This window comes from Ruditapes philippinarum, unplaced genomic scaffold, assembly GCF_026571515.1.
Source record: "Ruditapes philippinarum isolate M1 unplaced genomic scaffold, ASM2657151v2 ctg408_1_1_1_1, whole genome shotgun sequence".
Lineage (NCBI taxonomy): Eukaryota > Metazoa > Mollusca > Bivalvia > Venerida > Veneridae > Ruditapes > Ruditapes philippinarum.
This window is the reverse complement of record NW_026855039.1, coordinates 225-21,178: the sequence shown is the minus strand read 5'-3', so window position 1 is coordinate 21,178 and position 20,954 is coordinate 225. Positions and strand designations below refer to the sequence as shown.

The 20,954-nt window shown below is 33.9% G+C and overlaps 3 protein-coding genes across 3 annotated transcripts; 1 reads left to right on the top strand and 2 right to left on the bottom strand.

Annotated features, from left to right (window-relative positions):
* Positions 1–9: 9 nt before the first annotated feature.
* LOC132741924 (uncharacterized) lies at positions 10–10,137 on the top strand. The gene is made up of 7 exons (XM_060730193.1): positions 10–158; positions 3,314–3,489; positions 4,428–4,494; positions 5,664–5,728; positions 6,633–6,854; positions 8,088–8,288; positions 9,693–10,137. Exons 1-7 carry the CDS (start codon positions 131–133, stop codon positions 9,954–9,956), a joined length of 1,023 nt encoding a protein of 340 aa, XP_060586176.1. The 5' UTR covers positions 10–130; the 3' UTR covers positions 9,957–10,137.
* A 1,667-nt stretch (positions 10,138–11,804) lies between these two features.
* Positions 11,805–15,328, bottom strand: LOC132741923 (serine/threonine-protein phosphatase 6 regulatory ankyrin repeat subunit A-like). The gene has a single exon (XM_060730192.1). It carries the CDS (start codon positions 15,320–15,322, stop codon positions 12,431–12,433), a length of 2,892 nt encoding a protein of 963 aa, XP_060586175.1. The 5' UTR covers positions 15,323–15,328; the 3' UTR covers positions 11,805–12,430.
* Positions 15,329–16,491: 1,163 nt separating this feature from the next.
* On the bottom strand, positions 16,492–19,097 carry LOC132741922 (uncharacterized). Its single transcript, XM_060730191.1, has one exon. It carries the CDS (start codon positions 19,008–19,010, stop codon positions 17,487–17,489), a length of 1,524 nt encoding a protein of 507 aa, XP_060586174.1. The 5' UTR covers positions 19,011–19,097; the 3' UTR covers positions 16,492–17,486.
* Positions 19,098–20,954: the final 1,857 nt, after the last annotated feature.

Below are 20,954 nucleotides of genomic sequence, written 5' to 3'. Positions count from 1 at the left end.
CTTGTAAACCAGTCAAGTAAACAAATTTGGCACTGTTCGGATTCTATCGTTATGTACAGACAGGACTTTGGACTATTGCACCTGTTGTTCTTTTCTTTTTCTAATTTAGTGACATTATACGACTACAGGAATGGCATCTGACGACGCTTTGAGAAGTGGTAAAGAAAATGTTTTGGTTTATATTAGTCATATAAAATTATATTTTTTATGATGCATTCTTAGAAAACTTTTGATTAGTAATCATGCATACTTTCCCTGTTTCCAGCTGTTTGCATCATGTAATAACATGTATCATGGAGCTAGATATTGTTTACATATCTGTGCATGTATTTACTATTTAGTGAAGGTGTTTTTTCTTCAAGCTGGACCAAATTTAATATGTAAAAGACAAAGCCTCAAAGCGAGCTTGATGTACTTTAAAATTGAACGTGAAATAGTATGACATAATCGCTCATTTTTATTTCAAATGCATTGACGAGTGCGTGTGACGTCACACGTACTGTGTTAAATATGGCTCTGCCCCTGTCGTTAAATGAATAACGAGTTTTGAAAACGTTGATAAAACTTTGTTTGTTTATTTTATTTTACTCTATAATTTTTCAAGCGAAATAAAGATTATTAAAAGTGAAATAAATGTAAAACTTAAAACGTTTGCGACATTAAAATAGCGTACTTGATTTGATTGTTTTGCACGTGTTGTTTGGCGCTACATTGTGACGTCGCGTAAACAATACTTTAAACGTCTGTACAGCGTTAACGACTGAATAAAAGATATTGGTGTTCGGATTCATTTTCTTAGTTAGACCATTTCCTTTCATACTAGATAGTTTTCACAACAAAATTCGACAAAAAAATTGTTTTTATTTGTCAGATTTTTCAAACAAAATGGCGCCTTCAATTTTCATTTTACATTTTCCGTTTTAAAACTGTCATTCGATATTTTATACACAGCTTCCGTTATTCTGGTCCCTGTCCAATTATGGTTCCCATAGACGTGCGCGGGTGACCAGTCTACACATCCAGTCAGAATTCCTCAGTTTTTATCGTTATCTTTAAATTCGAAAAGTTGCGATGTGTCCAATTCGGTACTTCGGACGAAAGTTTTCAAAACCATCACTTAGCAGGTACTCGCGTTACTGTAAAGCTCGCTTTGCGAGCAGGCCCTTCGGGCCAGCTCGTCGAGCTCGCTATAAGAACTGTGGGAGGTCATAGATCTGAAGCCCCTGTCACTCTTCATGGTGTTTTTCAATAGATAGATAGTTTTATTCTGGTAAAAAAATACATGTCATAAAACAACTACAAATTCGATGTCAACATCAAGAGATACATGTGAACATGAAAGTGCATGTGTTGATGCCATATATTCAATACCAAGGATGACACAAAAAGAAGACATAAGCCAACTTATTTCCATTGTGGTCCTTAGAATTGATCATATGACACAAGAAAGGCAAAATAATTACTAATTATCAAATATTGCACATAAATTATTCAATCACAACTTCTTATATCAATTATTGCACATAAGTAATTCCATCACAAAATTTATCACACATGTATTATAATCATAATTATGACAGATATGTCTGACAATGAATAGGTACTACTAAAATATGCAGTGAACATAAAAAAATACATAAATAAAAACTGAGTAATATATGATTGGATTAAAATGACTTAACAGATATTGATTGCATAAAATGTTCCTTAAGAGATTTTTTAAAATTATCACGACTTGTTATGAACCTAAGATGTGTTGGTAACCTGTTCCATTCCTGACAACCATTATAAATACAAATGTTTTCTTTCCGAAACCCTTAACTCTGGGAATAGAATAACTGTTACTATCTCTAAATCGAGTGGAGTAAGAGTGTACCTCATTTGCAATTTGAAAATGCTCATTTAAATAACTGGGTGTACTTCTGTTGTGTATCTTATGTACATGACCAAGAATAAGGAAATTTACCCTCAGATGTACTGGTAACCAACCAACTTCCTCAAAATGAGCCCTCCCTATATGAGTACGGGGACTGAGATTAAGTATAAATCTCACCAATTTATTCTGTGTGGCCTGAAGTCTATTTTTTAGATTTTGACTCAACCCTAAATACCAGGAGACACACGCATAATCAAAATGACATTGTATTAATGAAGAAACTAAAAGCTGTTTAGTATACATGTACCTTTTTAAAAATGAGCTTTTTCTATATAAAAACTTAAGTTTTGCATTGGCCTTCTTAATTACCTGATTAGCTATAGACTCACCAGATAGACATTGATCTAAATATTTAACAATGCGATCTGACAATGAAATGGTGTTGTAACTTTCCAGAGCACAGTTCTGAGGTTTTATGGAATGAGACAACATGACAAAGTCATGTGCACAAAAGCATTGTGATGGAGCTTCCATAAGATTTCTATGGTGTATTAGTCAGCATCCATGACACAGTCACTTTTAGTGTCAATATTTTGACTGCAAGACCAACCAACAGATTTTGAAAACCAACATTACATAGATGTTTTTAAAAATACTGTACAATCTTACTTTTCGTACTTTTCTAGGAGCTCCTGTAGCATAGTAGGAGATCTTACTATGCTTCTTCCTCCTGGTGATTCTGCTGTTCTCAAAATACTTAAAAAATGAAAGTTTTATCTCCTTTAATCATTTAACAAAGCAATGTGATATTTATAGAACTAAAATTTAATGCACCTTTACCTTGTTCCAAAGCATCCTGCTAAGTTTATAATAGTCCAACTAATTAAACTACGCATTGAGATACAAAATGTATGTTGCTATTATGTGTATGGGCAATATCTTCCCTCTACGTCGATTCTGACCTGGTGTAAAATATCTCAGAATCTAGTATTGGCACATCTTTTAATATTTTGACTAAACTATTGTCAAGACCCACTCATCAGAGTCAGGGTTGGTTGATCTTTATTGTAAAGTTTTGTTTATGGTTGTTGACTTCAATACTAATAAAGGTAATTCATTAAAACTTTATATGTGGACGCACCTTGATACACCTTGATATGATCTGCCTTTTACATGCATTTTTGGATTGAACTTAAGGTCCAATGTGTACATCTTAGAGACATAATTATTCAAATCTTGCGGAAGGACAAACACCTGCATTTAGCTTCCACAGTATAGTGTAGTAACAAAAAACTACTTACATTATAAATGCAACATGTTTTTTTGAAATTAAGGTTATATAAGTTGCATAAAACTCATAATTATACTCTTGTATACCACACTCTTGTGCCAATTACTTTTGAGCCTTTTTCACAGCATTGCATGTTTTATCTCTAGGTGTTAGAGCAAACCTTGCAGCATGGATACAGAAACTAGAATGTGGAGGTGACTTAGAGAAACAGTCATTCTTCAAGAAGAAGTTTATACAGAGACTAAGAGAGTCACCTGTTGCTATAGATACCGACAAAGCTAATGAACAACATTATGAAGTTCCATCAGAATTTTTCTTAACGGTAAAAAATGATTATATTGATATTTGTTCACATTGAACTACATGTAATACTAAAACCTCAAATAACCAGTAAACCACATAGTCTTGTCAAAATCTTTGTTTAACTCAACAGATATGCATGAAGGGAATAAACTCATTAATTTTTCTGTTTAGAATCCTTTTGAGGATGTTTTCCTAGCACTAATTGCTTAAAGCGATTATTACTACAGTCATGTTTTACATGTTGTAATAAATTATCATAAGATATAGAGAAGTCTCCGAGGTTGTGATTTATTGGTGCTTTAAGGACTGGTTCAGTTTACCAATATTTACCCATCCTGTATCATGTATGTTTGGCTATGAAACTTGTTAAGAGACCATAGGTAAAAGTTCATCTTGAATTACTTTTCTTGATATGTACATGACCTGTGTATGATGAGTCTAAGAAAGCATCCACTAGCACCTCACTGCTGTACATTCAAAACCACCCAGGCACTTTAAATTCTTTCATGGAACCTATACAGAGCTTTGAGGGTTCTACTCGGGTGCCTGCTAGTAAATGCATGAAGAGGCACCTAAAGTCTTCCTCTACTAATGAAGCTGGAAAGTCACCATATGACCTTTATAGTGTGAGTTCAAACCCAACAACAAATATCAATAGACCTAAAGATACTAAACTATACATGGCTATGTAATGCAAAATTGTAATGTTATAAGGGTATAAAGCCCAAATTATGTAATGAAATAATTGTTCATAGAATCTATAAAACATAAAATTAAGTAGCTTTCACAATGATATGGTTGATTATCATTCACTTATTGAAAGTTTAAGTACTCAATTTTTAGCAAAGCCAAACAACCGCTAAAGTTTCCAATTTGTGTAAAATTCCTCTTAAATTGTCAATTCCAAAGGTATCTTCGTAAACTTCAATCTGAGACTGATAATATTATATATTTTAGGTCCTTGGGAAGAGGTTGAAGTACAGTGGATGTAGCTGGCCAGCAGGTGTTAATACATTAGAAGATGGTACAGTAAAATATAACCTTAATCTGTATAAAGAATTAGCTGCTAAAAATGTTTTGAGATACTATTTCTTACAACTAATAATTTTAACATTTGTATAACAGTCCAACCTCTGCAAAGTAATACCCTATTAATGGGAGGCAAATGTTTTGGTTGCTGAAGAGAGGTGTTGCTCTATGTTATATTTACTGTAAATGTTTACTTTTGCTAGGAATGATATTATTGATGTAAAGATTGTTTACTTTTGGATGAAATGATATTGTTGTTGTATAGATGTAATGGCTCTGCAGCTGGCCTCTCTGAAGAGGTTATTCTGTATTTGGAAGAGATTTTATCATGTAGCCAGTAGTTTGCACTGCTGAAAATGTAAGCGTTACCAACTTAGGTATACTGTATGAAAAACTGTACAAAATTTTTTATACAAGGGGAAAACATTTAATGCAATGTAATACTTTGTAAAAGAAATAGAGCAGTAGAGAAATGGCATTTATGATCAACACTAGTTGTAAGTTTTATTTAGCACTTAAAATGTCACATCCAAACTGTTCTGGACATAAGTTGGCTGTTCATTGACAATTTGAAAATTATATTAGTAACCATCAGATATTCCTTTATGCACAGCAGGTATTTTTTTCTTGTATGAGAATTTGCTCTCCTTTGCATTATATTAATCCACCTGGATGAGGTGTCATCAATTTTACACCAATGGATTCAACTTCTTCTGTGATGAAGATCCCGTAAAAGATTCATGCAAAATATGCATATATTAACCTACAGCTTTTTCAAATCCACATGAGGGGGATCCTTGGCAGAGTGGTTGAGGATGTTGACTTCAAATCACTTGCCCCCATCGCTGTGGGTTCGAATCCCGACAGGGACTTTGGATTCTTTCATGTGAGGAAGCTGTCCAGCTAGCTTAGGAATGTTGGTGGTTCTACTAAGACTGGTGCCCGTCCGTGTTTGAAGTAATGCACAGAAGGGCACCTGAGGTCTTCCTCCACCAGTAAAGCTGAAAAGTCGCCATATGACCTATAATGTGTTGGTGAAAAGTAAAACCTAACAAAAAAATCCATATGTCAACTTTTGTTTTTGTTTTTCATTGTTAAAAACAAATTTTCAATGAAACAGATATATTAATGTAGGAGAGTTTGACATATTTTTTGTATTTTCAGCTGAAGATTTGTCTCTTAAAGAAATATGTGAGAGAGCAGGGGTGCAAGATGGCCAGACAATTCTTGTAAGTATCACTTTTAGATGGGTAGTTATGTTACAGTTAGATACACTTTAAGGTTGAAAATGCAGTCTTGAATAATTAAATAGAATAGTAAGTGTAATAGGTGGGGTTCAATTTATATGATTTGGCAGTATAATTGGAATGTTCATAATTATTTAATTTAAGGAACTCCACTGAGGTCCAAAAGCCTATAAACATAAAATTTGAAGTTCTTACAGAGACCAGGGCAATAAAAACAAAAATATATGCAAAAAATATTTAAGAAAAAAACTCATAATTAATTGAAAATAGATTTTTGTGCTACTTAGCGCTTTCAAATTTTCGATGATGTTCCACATTCTAAAAATGAAATGAGGGATTGATCTGAAAATTTGCACACAAGTTAATTGTCTATCTATCTATATCATTTAATGTACGTCCATACCAAGAACTTGTGTGCAGAATATCAGATTATTCATTCAGAATAAACATTTATATTGTGCGAAAATATAAAAATATATAACCTATAAATGAAAAGCATAGCTTTTAAATGCTTACCAAGAACTTGTATGCAAAATATCAGATTATTCATTCACTCCCTTTTTCTAGAATAAACATTTATATTGTGCAATAAAATATTACCTATAAATGAAAAGCATAGCTTTTGACTCAAATCCCACTTAGAATCACACTGAATGTCAATTTTAGATTTAAATAAAGTACATTTCTTTAATAATTTTTTTCTCACATTTTTTCCTTTTGAGTGCCCCAGTTGATTTTTGTGCCCACACTTTGGGGGGAGGGGCATTTAGATTTACCGTTGTCCGTCCGTCCGTTCTCTTTTGTGTCGCACATAACTCTCTTGGTTGATATTGCCTGATTTAATTTATGGCTAGACATGTTGTTTATTCCTGGTTTATTTTTGCAGGATTTAGGATGTGGCTGGGGATCTTTGTCTTTGTACATATGTGAGAAGTTCCCAAGATGTAACGTTACTTGTGTATCCAACTCTAACACACAGAGACAGTTGATACAAGATCGGGCATTAGCAGGTGGTTACCAAGGGAAACTAGAATGTATTACAGCAGATGCCAATGTGTTCACTACTGCTAAAAGATTTGACAGGATTATTTCAATAGAAATGTTTGAGGTGCTGATTTTAATAATTATAAGGTTAAATGAATAAATAAATAGATATAAATAGCAGTCACAATAAAATTCTACTTGTTTTGATTGTTGACAAATGAGTATGTCAGACAGAGACCTGAGTGTTTGACAGAAACTATTTTGATTGGTCAATGATAAGCTTTATTGGTAAATTAGCCAATCAAATGCTTTGCTTTGATTTTTACACTGGTGTTCAGTATCAAACTATTTGACCTTTGAGCTTGTTATTTTATTTTTAATTTTTGAGAAACTTTTGTGCCAAAACTTTGGGAATATGTTTATCAAAATTTTGATGTATTGTTCCAATAATGGTTTCTATTTTTGCCTGTTCATACTCGCTATAAAGTAATGATTTTAAACTCATGAAACTGTATAAAATGCTTAGTTATAGGCCTATAGAACACATAGCTTATATACACAAGAAACTGAACAAAATGCTTAGTTGTAGGCATTAAGAGGACAGCTTTTCACAAGAAACCGAATGAAATGCTCAGTTATAAGCATATAACTGATCATTATTACATAATTTTGAGGGACGTGTATTACCCATCTGAAAGAAAGGATCATGTATTTGGATAATTTAGATTATGACCAACAGTCACCATGTACCACTGACACAAGATCAGAATATGATTTAAAATACTATGCACACTTGGTTTTAATTCTGTACTTTGGGGAGTATGAATAAGATTAAAACAATAAAAATAGGTGATGTTTATTTTATATCTTAACCTTTGAAAATACATTATTTTAGTCAATTTTTGCACAATGTGATGAAATGATTCAAGAATTGCTGGCTGCTGTACTAAATATTCTGCAGTAATGTATAATTTTTGCAGTGTAATTTAACCACTATACTGCTTGTAATTAGTACATGTATGTCCTTACTATTGTTCTGACTGCTGTGGTTTTTTAACCAAAGTGTGACTAAAAGGTCCGAAGAGTTGTGATTGCCAGTTGCAATTTTTTGTTACTTTCCATAGTACTTTGGAAGTGTTTGATTTTTTATAATAACCGAGGGCTACTGATTGTGCTACTCTATGCGTTACTTTATTTTTACTGAAGACTTAATCATTCGATTCATTAAGATAAAGTTTTCAATTTTGTATTAGAAAAAGACCCCAAAAGGTGATATTTACATTCATATTAACTTCTGCCATGAGATATGATACAATTATGTGTTATGTTTGGTTGTTGTTATTGGTTTTTTTTCCAGCACATGAAGAATTATGAGATATTAATGCAGAGAGTATCATCATGGTTAAAGCCCTCCGGAAAATTGTTTATACAAGTTCTGTGCCATAAACTACACCCATATGCCTTCGATACAAAACCTGGCTCAGACACTGAATGGATGGCAAAAAATTTCTTCACCGGTGGGACCATGCCCTCAGTAGACTTATACTTGTATTTCCAGGTTTGTTTTATCCTACATTTGTTTATTTTTGGTGTACCTTTTCATCAGTACATTTGTTTATATTTATTGGGAAGTAATTAAGAAAATAGATGGAAAAAAACTTAAATTTAGATTTAAAGCAGCACACCTCATGTTTTGTAATGGTTTTAAGCTCGAGTATTCGCAGAATAATCGAACTAATGCAGTCACCCATTTGTCGGCGTCGGCGTCCCTGTGGTTTAGTTTTTGTATGTAAGCTGGTATCTCCATAACTAATGAAGGGAATGGATTGAAACTTCACACACTTGTTCTCTGTGATTATCTAAGATGATTGGCACAAGTGCCATAACTCTGATTTGCTTTTTTACATAATTATGCCCCTTTTTCGACTTAGAAATTCTTGGTTAAGTTTTTGCGTGTAAGCTGGTATCTCCATAACTACTGAAGGGAATGGATTGAAACTTCACACACTTGTTGTCTGTGATTATCTAAGATGATTGGCACAAGTCCCTTAACTCTGGTTTGCTTTTTTACATAATTATGCCCCTTTTTCGACTTAGAAATTCTTGGTTAAGTTTTTGCGTGTAAGCTGGTATCTCCATAACTACTGAAGGGAATGGATTGAAACTTCACACACTTGTTCTCTGTGATTATCTAAGATGATTGGCACAAGTGCCATAACTCTGATTTGCTTTTTTACATAATTATGCCCCTTTTTCGACTTAGAAATTCTTGGTTAAGTTTTTGCGTGTAAGCTGGTATCTCCATAACTACTGAAGGGAATGGATTGAAACTTCACACACTTGTTGTCTGTGATTATCTAAGATGATTGGCACAAGTCCCATAACTCTGATTTACTTTTTCGCATAATTATCCCCCTTATTCAATTCATAAATTCTTGGTTAAGTTTTTGTGTATGCTTGTATCTCCATAACTACTGAAGGGAATGTATTGAAACTTGAAGGGTTTGTACCTTTTCGGACAATTTTATGTATTCATATAGGTAAGCATTATTATACTCAATGAAACACCCTTGTGACAAATTTTTGAATAGTCAAGCGTTACTGTCCTCCGACAGTTCTTGTTTTATGAAAATTTATATGAGGCAACTGTGGCCTGGTGGTTTAAAAAAGATAACTGTAAACCTTGTTGGCTGTCTTTGAAATAGAAACCTAGCACTGAAAAATATCTGGGTAGACATATGTCTTCTGTCACTAATTCCTAGGGAAAACCATGTGTTATGTAAACTTGTCTAAATATATTAAGTTTAATATTATTTTATTGTATAAATATACACACAATATACAATTTCACAAACATAATCAAGTGTACGTACAAAACAGTTGGGCCAACAGTTGCTAACAACATTATCGTAGGGCCTTCTGTAAATTTATCATTTCATTTGGATTTTTGTTGTGATTACAGAATGGGGTTAGAATAGAGGATTACTGGATCGTCAACGGGACAAACTATAGTAAGACATTAGAAGCATGGCTAGAGAGATTGGACCAGAATAAAGACAAAGTGATGAAGATTTTGCAGAAAGCTTACGGAAAAGATGCCGATCAGCAACTGTTTAACTGGAGACTGTTTTTTATATTTTGTTCGGAAGTTTTCGGTTATTCTGGTGGTAATGAATGGATTGTATCGCAGCACTTGTTCAAAAAGAACCAGTTAAGCTCATTATAATGATATGTTTTCCTAGCTTACCTTCTAGACTTACAGCTTTAATCAAGTTTTTAATTAATTTGATTCAGTGTAAACACTTTGTATGGGAATAATAAATATTAATTTTTGTTTAATACAGCATCGAGTATTTTGATTTGGACATTTTAATATATTCATATATTATAATCGCATAGCTTACAAATAAAATTTTAATTTTTAAAGATATAAAAATGTAAATTGCCTACATTATTATTTGTTAGATATCGAGGATGAGTTTACTTTAAACTTCTTTGTAATATACAAGTATGACACAAAATTTGTACAAAATCTTTTGAAAGATAGGTATAATATGTAAAACAAAAATCATTAAACATATCAGGGTTTTTCCAATCATGTAGAAAGTGTGTGTATTATTAAAGGCATATTGATAATGATATCCTCATTTCATTTCAAAACTGTAAATGGAAAATATTGTTGGATTTCGGTCATGCATTAAATATTTATTTCAAAAATGGCATGTCTCTATGAAATGTATATTCATAATTGTAATATCCTATGTTATAAATGTTTTAAGCAAGTTGACAACTAAAAAGGATGGTTTGCATTCTATTTAGTCTTTGACTTACTTTTTTCTCCATTGGAAAGGCCTAAATTTGAAGATTTCTGACAGTCTATTTCGTATAAACTGTCATAAAAAGCAGTCTATTCCATATAAACTGTCATAAAAAGCAGTCTGTTCCATATAAACTGTCTTCAAAAGGTGTCTATTCCATATAAACTGCCTTCAAAAGCAGTCTATTTCGTATAAACTGTCATCAAAAGCAGTCTATTCCATATAAACTGCCTTCAAAAACAGTCTATTCCGTATAAACTGTCATCAAAAGCAGTCTATTCCGTATAAACTGTCTTCAAAAGCAGTCTATTTCGTATAAACTGTCATCAAAAGCAGTCTATTCCATATAAACTGCCTTCAAAAAACAGTCTATTCCGTATAAACTGTCATCAAAAGCAGTCTATTCTGTATAAACTGTCTTCAAAAGCAGTCTATTCCGTATAAACTGTCATCAAAAGCAGTCTATTCCATATAAACTGCCTTCAAAAACAGTCTATTCTGTATAAACTGTCATCAAAAGCAGTCTATTCCATATAAACTGCCTTCAAAAACAGTCTATTCCGTATAAACTGTCATCAAAAGCAGTCTATTCTGTATAAACTGTCTTCAAAAGCAGTCTATTCCGTATAAACTGTCTTCTAAATCAGTCTATTCCGTCTTCAAAAGCATTTATTTTGCCATTTCTTTTAAGGTCTGTTATTATGCAAATATACAAAAACTAAGTAAGACAATCATAAGAAAAAATTAAACGTCTTAAACAGCTATAGTTGCTCACTGCATTTAGGTTTGATTATAAAAAAATTAGCATTATTACATAAATTTATTTATTATTGTATAGATATAAATATACATTTTGTATATGCATATTGATATGGTTATGTAATGCAAATATAAACATTCTTTCACAAAGTATTTGATCTACTTATGTTTATACCCATCAAACACCTAAACAGGTGATTTTCTGAGGATGTGCAAATACTAATAGTCATTTTATTCTTTGCTGGGTAAGACCATGAGTACTTAAGTTCTACATTTGAGCCGTGTCATGACAAAACCAACATAATGGGTTTGCGACCAGCATGGATCAAGACCAGTCTGCGCATCTGTGCAGTCAGATCAGGATCCATGCTGTACGCTATCAGTTTCTCTACTTGTTATAGACTTTGTAAGCGAACAGCTTGGATCCTGATCAGACTGCGCGGATGCGCAGGCTGGTCTGGATCCATGCTGGTCGCAAACTCATTATGTTGGTTTTGTTGTGACACGGCTCATTTTAGAAAGCTTTATGCGTACATATAAAGCACTTATTAGCCTGATTCAAGTTTAAAGTCTCACTAAAAAGAGCTCAAGATTGTACTTGCATTCCTTTAATTTGTGATCAGATCTCCTCGCAAATTTCGTCGTAGATTTTAACCAAACTTCACCAAACTATTTGTCAGATGGTCTTCCTTTCTTTCAGTTTGGATAATGAACAGACTGAAGAAGACTAGATTTTTTAAAATCTCTTAGTCAGAAATTACAATGCCAGAGCTCATATATTTGGTATGTAGCATTGTGTAGCGAGTCACTCTACATAACATGTTATAATTAGTACTGTCAAAATAGTCACATAGATAACACTGATTTATGTAGAAAATGCCTTTAAATCTATTTGTCTGTAACAAGCTTACGATTGCTCTTAAACTTTTATCAAATTATTTATTTGGCTGGGATATCATTGATGGAATTTGTTTTCTAATGTGGTAATTAAAATGAATGTCAGATATTGCTAGTAATCTTATTACTTATTAAAAAAATTATGAAAAGTGTTCATTTACAAAATGTATTTAAGTTGGTCTTAATTGTAAAACTTTATTTGAAACTGGCATTAACAACACCTTTACTAGGCTAATAATCTCTGAATGAAAGTTATAAATACTGCAACTTTTTCTAAATCACCTTCCATTACTCGTGCACCTAATACATTATGTTTTGGATTGAAGAAGGATGGCACAAATCGTTTATCAATGCATTCTGCACATCTTTTGAAAACATCAAGCACAAGTGGAACATCCAAGTCATCAAATTTCTCTGCCACGTACATCTCCTTTGCAGGACCATAAACACTTGTTTCTTTGGGGTTTTCTGTATTCCCACTGTCCAAGCTTCCTGATCGGTCACTATCATCCATGTAAACATTTTGTATTCCCTCGTTTTCAGCTTTGCTTGCAATAGCAGCAAAGAAAGTCATTTTTAGCATGTAAGAAGGAACAATATGCTCGGCGTTTTCAAAAACTTCAATACTTTCTTCAGAAGAAAGACTGTCGTGTTCCATTCTATAAAAACTCATTACTTCCTCATTCCCATCAAAGCTAATTTGAGGACAAACGTGTGAGCAGATAAGTGCTTTACATGCCACATAGCTGTTCCTTATGGCTGGTTTCAATTTCCTAAAGATAGCTGATTCTTCAGGAGCAAGTGAACACCTCCACAAATCTTCATCTGTCCCTGCTGTCATTTTAGGCACAACAAGGCTTGGTAATCTCAGGATATCCGGTGTCAGAAGGATGTTATCCTTTTTGAACTGTTCGGGCCATTCTTGAAGAACAATTGCAGGTACCAAATCAACGTCTATTTCTAAATCTTTGTATCTGCATCCTCTCCAACAAAGTTTCATGGCTGGATCTAGAGTTGTCTCAATGACTGTTAACTTTGGGTTCTTCGGGAAAGTTTCATGAAATAATACTTTTGTGATAAGTTGCGCAAAACCATCATACATCTTATATACCGGCATGATAGTCGATCCAGCAAACTTAGCAAAAGGTTCAGATTCTTCTGTATTGTTAATTGTTATATTAGCGTAATCTGATACCGACACTGATAATGTCCGTTCCACTGTGCTTGGTCGGTCTTCTAGTTTAACAGTTTCAGCCGGCAAATCTCTCCTTCCAGTCATATTTGATGGTATATGAAGACCGGTGAGCGTTTCGCTATCAATGTCTAAAAAGACAGGATAACAGTGCTTACTGAACTCTTCCAAAACAAATATGAAATCAAACTCATCTGGACATCGTGTTTTAGTTCCTTCTGACATACTCCCTGCATGAAGCAGCGAACATCGAAATCTCCAGTCGGTTTTTCCAATTCTTTCAGCCAAAGTTTGCACTAGCTCTTCCATTGCCAATTGAATTTCTCTAGCCTCGGCTTCATCGCAACCTCTTCCTACATCAGGTGATTGTAATATAAGTCTTAGAAATGGTTGAACTTCCATCTGATCCTTTCTCGTAATCTCATTTTCTTCAATTGTCTTTGAAACAGTGTTAAATGAAAGATATTGACCTCCACAATTTGAAAGTGCAAACATATTTTCATTTTTTTCTACCTTATTCTTGGCCTCACTTTTATGATCGCTGCAAGTCAGTAAGCCGGCTACATTTACTGCTCTTCTTAGTTGTGCTATATCCAAAGGTGTATGACCAAGATTATCTTTTAAGTTGATATTTGCACCATTAGCTAGTAGAAACTCTGCCGACTTTTCACTATCCTCCCATGCTGCAAAGTGGAGAGGAGTCGACAAGTTTATGTCTGTGATGTTAATAACTGCACCACTCTTTAAGAGGATGTCTACTGTTCTAGCATCTTGCTTTAAAGCAGCTTCGTGAAGAGGTGTGCATCCGCAGATGTCCCGCGCATTTGGCTCGGCATTATAGGATATCAATAACTGTGCTATTACGTGGTTGCTTGCTTTTGCTGCCTCATGTAAAGATGTTCTTCCCATGTTATCCTTTACATTTACATTTTGTCCAGTTTTTAAAAGTTGCTGTATGATATCTTGTCTATCTTGTAGACCAGACGCAACATGTAGAGCTGTCTTTCCTTGGTGGTCACGAGCGTTTACTTGACAACCCAGATGTATTAGTTTATCAATTACTTTAGCAGATGTATCTGTATTTATATGAAGAGGGGTTTGACCTCTGAAATCTCTAACATTAGCCGTTTCTGTTGACACAATAAATTCTTTCAGAGTTTCAATAAAGTTCTCCTCTTCGTCAGCTGTAAAGGAGCGGAAGTAATGGACTGGACAGTTTCCACGATAATCTTTGACGTGCAAATCTGATCCTGCCGAAACAAGCGTCTTCACTGCCAAATTCGTTGCAGATCCTCTAGCAAGTTGGTGGAGTGGTGTCATTTCAAAGTGGTCATGCAAGTTCACATTGCCCCCGTGTGAAATTATATATTTTATAGCTGTCACCATAGTTTCACTACCTGATGGATAACAGCAAGTATGTAAGGCGGACCAACCCTCATAATTCTGTAGGTTCACATCAGCGTCATGTTCTAACAAAAATGATATTATTGGTAAATCCTCCCTCATCACGGCTCTGTGTAAAGGTGTGTCACCCTTTAGATTGATTGCATTAACATCCCCACCAGCCTTCAGAAGATCCTTCGCAATGTTTACATCACGAACACAATGCAATGGATTACTATCCTTTAATGATTCATTACTATCCGCATTTATATTTGCTCCGTGTGAAATAAGTATGTTTGCTATTTCGCCGTGACCTTTTTGCACAGCTGTAAATAAGGCGGTATGGTCCCAGTCATCCTGAAGATTAATTTCACATTGTCCAGAAGACAGAGTCTGTTTTAACAGTTCTATGTCACCTTTAACGGCGGCTCTGTGAAGATCACTTTTTTCTTCAGCCACACTCTCTGTTGTCGGTACCGATTTTAATAACTGAAACAATTGATTGTAAAATGGTTTTGAATCGTCTTCTATAGACTCCGCCATTTTATAAAACAAACCACTGTAACTTTCACTTTAGATATTGATCGTATCCGACACAAGCATAATATGCACCCGGTTTTCTCTGTAAATATCACATGCGTTACATGCTTATTATATCTTAAAAGTTTGTATAAATCTATTCCGACAGTGGTAAACTAATTATGATAGTTTACCAATACGCATATGTTCCTATTGCATTCATTTGTTTCCATGCGTGACGGTAGATCAGTAAAGTTTGCTATAGGACTATAAAAAGACATAAAATAAAGTGTCTTATTCATTTATTGGTATGAGCAAAACTGTAAATAAGTTGTGGCCAGTTTATTATCCCCAGCCGAAAATTTTCGGCGGAGGATATAGAAATAGTCTCCGTCCGTCCGTCCGACCTTCCGTCCGTCCGTCCGTCCTTCCGTCCGACATTTTTGTCCGGAGCATATCTCTAAAAGTATTTGAGTTATCAACTTGAAACTTCATAGGTGGATAGACCACATTGAGGAGGAGTGCAGTGCACAAGAATGATAACTCTACCTTGCATGATTTTTGAGTTATTGCCCTTTGTTATTTTTCAAAATTGATTTTTGTCCAGAGCATAACTCCAAAATCCTATGAGATATTAACATGAAACTTCATAGGTGCATAGATCTCACTCAGGAGGTGTGCAGTGCACATGAATGATAACTCTACCTTTCATAATTTTTGAGTTATTGCCCTTTGTTATTTTTCATACCTAATTTTTCACCTGAGTGGAGCATAACTCAAAAAGTGTTTGAGATATCAACATGAAATGTCATAGGTGGATAGATCTTATTGAGGAGGAATGTTATATGTGGATAGACCTCATTGAGGAGGAGTGCTGTGCACAAGAATGATAACTCTACCTTGCATGATTTTTGAGTTATTGCCCTTTGTTATTTTTCAAAATTGATTTTTGTCCAGAGCATAACTCAAAAAGCCTTTGAGATATCAAAATGAAACTTCATAGGTGCATAGATCTCACTCAGGAGGTGTGCACTGCACAGGAATGGTAACTCTACCTTTTATAATTTTTGAGTTATTGCCCTTTGTTATTTTTCATACTTAATTTTTCAATTCAATTTTTTTCTCAAAAAGTATTTGAGGTGTAACGTGTACCGAGCGAATATTTAGATATGCATAATAAATTTTTCTTTGGGCTACCTGCCGTTTGATTAGATACAAATGATTCTTAAATGATCAAATATTATAAACAATCAGCTTGAATTAACATTCCGTAATACACTATTAAATTATCAAAAGTCACAATACTGTAATTATAACACAATGAAATAATTCAAAAGCTATAGATATGACGCTGCAACCCGATAATTTCCTATAGTCCAGCAACCACCTCCCTATCTATGAAGCGAGGCTTCTATTAGATAGGAAGATAAGCTGCTGGTAGGGATCTATAACAAAGTTCCAACTATACAAATCTAATTCGTTTTAAATCTACCTCTGGATTTTTAATACCTATATGTTACCAATTCCCTGATAGCGAGGCTTTCAGAAAATGTGGAGATCTATAAGTACCCAGAGTCAAATGCAATTCACAAACTTTAATATATTACATCTACATCCATGAAGCTAGGCTTCAATTGGATAAACAAGAGTATTTAGTTTTGGCCAATTCTTCTTTTCTACCTATGAAGCTAGGCTTCAGTTAGGTGAACGAAATTATCCTCAATGTATGAAGCGAGGCTTCAGTTACACAGAATAACCTGGTCCCGGTGAATTTTTCTGCAGACTGAATAATTTTGATCTAATCGCCGTATTTATACCTGCTGAGATGATCGCTCAAGCATGACTTAATTTTCATTGGCTGATTAGAATGATCACTATCACTGAGACGATTATTATATTATATGATTTCATACGTTCATTGAAAATACGTATACCAAACGTATATTGTAAAGTACCGTAAACTAAAATACATTGTCGCAACATAAACAATTAACATAATAGTAAAGTTACACTAAAATCATTTCAGCAAACGATAATCTTTAATAAAATCTAGCTTGGTAAAAATGTCAAAACGTTACACTACCCACGCCTCCGTTTTACATGCGCCCCGCATGAACTTACAAAATATGTTTTAAGCTGCCTCAAACAATTAGATTTGGCATACACACACTCCGAATCTCATTTATATTTATATTCCAGAACTATGTATTCTTCTACAGTGCTGTCTTATATAAGCTTTCTTTTTAAATTTCATTCCACAAAAATGACAAATCACGCGGTTACAACCAATCGGACCTTTACAATTTATTTTCATCTTTTTACCATTGGCTGTTAACTGATTATTTGGAACATCTATTACAATATTTCTTGCTGTCATAAAATCTAATCCTAATATTGCATCTCCCTCTATGTCAGAAACTATGAAAGGATTTGTTGAAATTCTATCATTCAATTTAATATCTAAATGTGTTCTTCCTTTTATTTCTAAAGGTTTTCCAGATGCATTTACAATGTTTGTACCAAACGGTTCTAAACTTACTGGAAACTGACATCTATCTATAAAACTTGAAGAAATAATTGAAAATGTTGCACCAGTATCAATTAAACAATTAGCTTTAATGCCATTTATTGTAGCTTCAACAAATAACCCGGAACCACACGAATTAGACGAGTTTTCACAATCTTTCTCCAACAGATTAATTTTTCGTTTCGATCTGCCACTGAACTTTCGACAATTGTATTTATTATGACCTTTCTTACCACACTCATAACAATTCAAACTATTTGTATTTGGCTCATTAGCAAATGTTCTTGAAGACGTTCTATTATTCTGCTTTTGCTTTGAAGTATTTCGGTTTCTTTTATCAAATGTTTGATAGTTATTTTGGCGTCTAAACATAAATAACATATTCTTCATTTCCTCTACTAATTTTGTCAGGCTATCTAATTTGTCATCTTCACTTTTCAGAAACTCATACTGATCAGAATTTAACTTTCTCATATAACCACGGGTTTCATAGGACTTTTGTTCTGCTCTGTTGAAAGCCTCAAGCTCAACAGCGTGTCTTACTGCTTCATTCAAGCTAGTAGGACGAGCTTGTTTAATTCTAAGCCTCATATCCGAGTTAACCAAAGAATCTATAAATTGTTCCTTCGCTAAAGTCTCTTTCACATCTGATGGTGCTGAAGGGTATGCTAAATTAGTCAAACGTCTTATGTCCTGCCCCATCTCAGATAAAGATTCTGTAGCTTTTTGTCTTCTTTCTCTTAGTTGAGCTCTATATAATTCAGTTTGATTGGGTGGTGAAAACCTTTCTTGTAATGCTAATACAAGTTCATCATAATTCGGTGATTTGCTTGTCAGATTGCCAAATACACCCTGAGCTTGACCTCTTAATAAAACAGATAAATAAAGACCTTTTTCTTTGTTTGTCCATCGATTAATTTCTGAACATGCTTCAAAATGCGCTTTATAATCTATCCATGAGCTAGTTCCATCATACGTAGCTGGCTTCATCATAACACTTCGTTTTGAATTTGAGTTTATAGGGTCACGTTCTATTTCAAAGGGCTTTTTATCTGGAGTCGGTGGTAATAACCGTCGCCTTCTTTCTGATAGAGGTGCTGCATATTGTCTTGTTAAAAATTTAGGTGTTGACGTTTGTTTGCCTTCATAGTTTGAGTCATATTGATTTTGAAAAGATAACTGCATACTGTCTATCTGCCTTTCAAGTACCGATATCTCATTTTGCAATTTCAAAGCTTCATTTTGGTGCTGAAGTTCTCTAAGTTTTTCATGTAACAATGTAAGCTCATTCTCATAACTATATAATCTTTACTCTCAGCCATTTTTAACGAAATTTTAACCTGTGAGTCTAGATAATGGTGTTTTTATCTATATAATCCCACCGTCGCTGCCACCAATTTTTGTAACGTGTACCGAGCGAATATTTAGATATGTATAATAAATTTTTCTTTGGGCTACCTGCCGTTTGATTAGATACAAATGATTCTTAAATGATCAAATATTATAAACAATCAGCTTGAATTAACATTCCGTAATACACTATTAAATTATCAAAAGTCACAATACTGTAATTATAACACAATGAAATAATTCAAAAGCTATAGATATGACGCTGCAACCCGATAATTTCCTATAGTCCAGCAACCACCTCCCTATCTATGAAGCGAGGCTTCTATTAGATAGGAAGATAAGCTGCTGGTAGGGATCTATAACAAAGTTCCAACTATACAAATCTAATTCGTTTTAAATCTACCTCTGGATTTTTAATACCTATATGTTACCAATTCCCTGATAGCGAGGCTTTCAGAAAATGTGGAGATCTATAAGTACCCAGAGTCAAATGCAATTCACAAACTTTAATATATTACATCTACATCCATGAAGCTAGGCTTCAATTGGATAAACAAGAGTATTTAGTTTTGGCCAATTCTTCTTTTCTACCTATGAAGCTAGGCTTCAGTTAGGTGAACGAAATTATCCTCAATGTATGAAGCGAGGCTTCAGTTACACAGAATAACCTGGTCCCGGTGAATTCCTCTGCAGACTGAATAATTTTGATCTAATCGCCGTATTTATACCTGCTGAGATGATCGCTCAAGCATGACTTAATTTTCATTGGCTGATTAGAATGATCACTATCACTGAGACGATTATTATATTATATGATATAAAACGTTTATTGAAAATACGTATACTAAACGTATATTGTAAAGTACCGTAAACTAAAATACATTGTCGCAACATAAACAATTAACATAATAGTAAAGTTACACTAAAATCATTTCAGCAAACGATAATCTTTAATAAAATCTAGCTTGGTAAAAATGTCAAAACGTTACAGAGGTATCAACTTGAAACTTCATAGGTGGATAGATTTTACTGATGAGGGATGCAGCACACAAGAATGATAACCTACCCTGCATTATTTTTCAGTTATTGCCCTTTGTTATTTTCAGCCATCAGTATTCATATAGGTTTCAAATCTGTAATCACTATAGCCATCAGTTTTCATTACCAAAAGACCTCTTAAAATAGAATTATTCTGTTCTACTACATATACATTCTTCCAATGAGCAAACACATTCGGCGGGGGATGGCCATGTTGACATGGCTCTTGTTATCACTTAAATTGCTTTGATATATTTTTTCTGAATACATAAAATCTAAATGACTGAAAGTAAGAATTTCAGTTCTCTAAAGCTGCATATGTAAAATTATGGTACCACACGTAGACTTAGTGTATGCTTTTCTGTGATAAGCTACTTTTTTGCTGCTCTTTATAAGATAGAAAAACATTGATCAAATTGATCAAATTATTTCTACAACTTCTACTTCTATATCAGCTTATTAACATTGCACTATTTCCTATTCGTTTCCTGCCACTTCTTCTGTTCTTTTTTTATTATTTATTCATTCTCATATTCCTCTTTTGTTTCTTCTACTTCTACTCCTACTTATAATTATTTTGGACATGCTCCGTGACATGCCTACATAAACCTGTGACTGTAAAATCATTGTGTATTTCTGATAAATATGTGCATTCGACGTAATGTGTCCGAGCATAGTGTTAACATAATCAACTATCAATCGCAGTTTATTATAATCGTTAGTGTCACTTTTCACAACCCT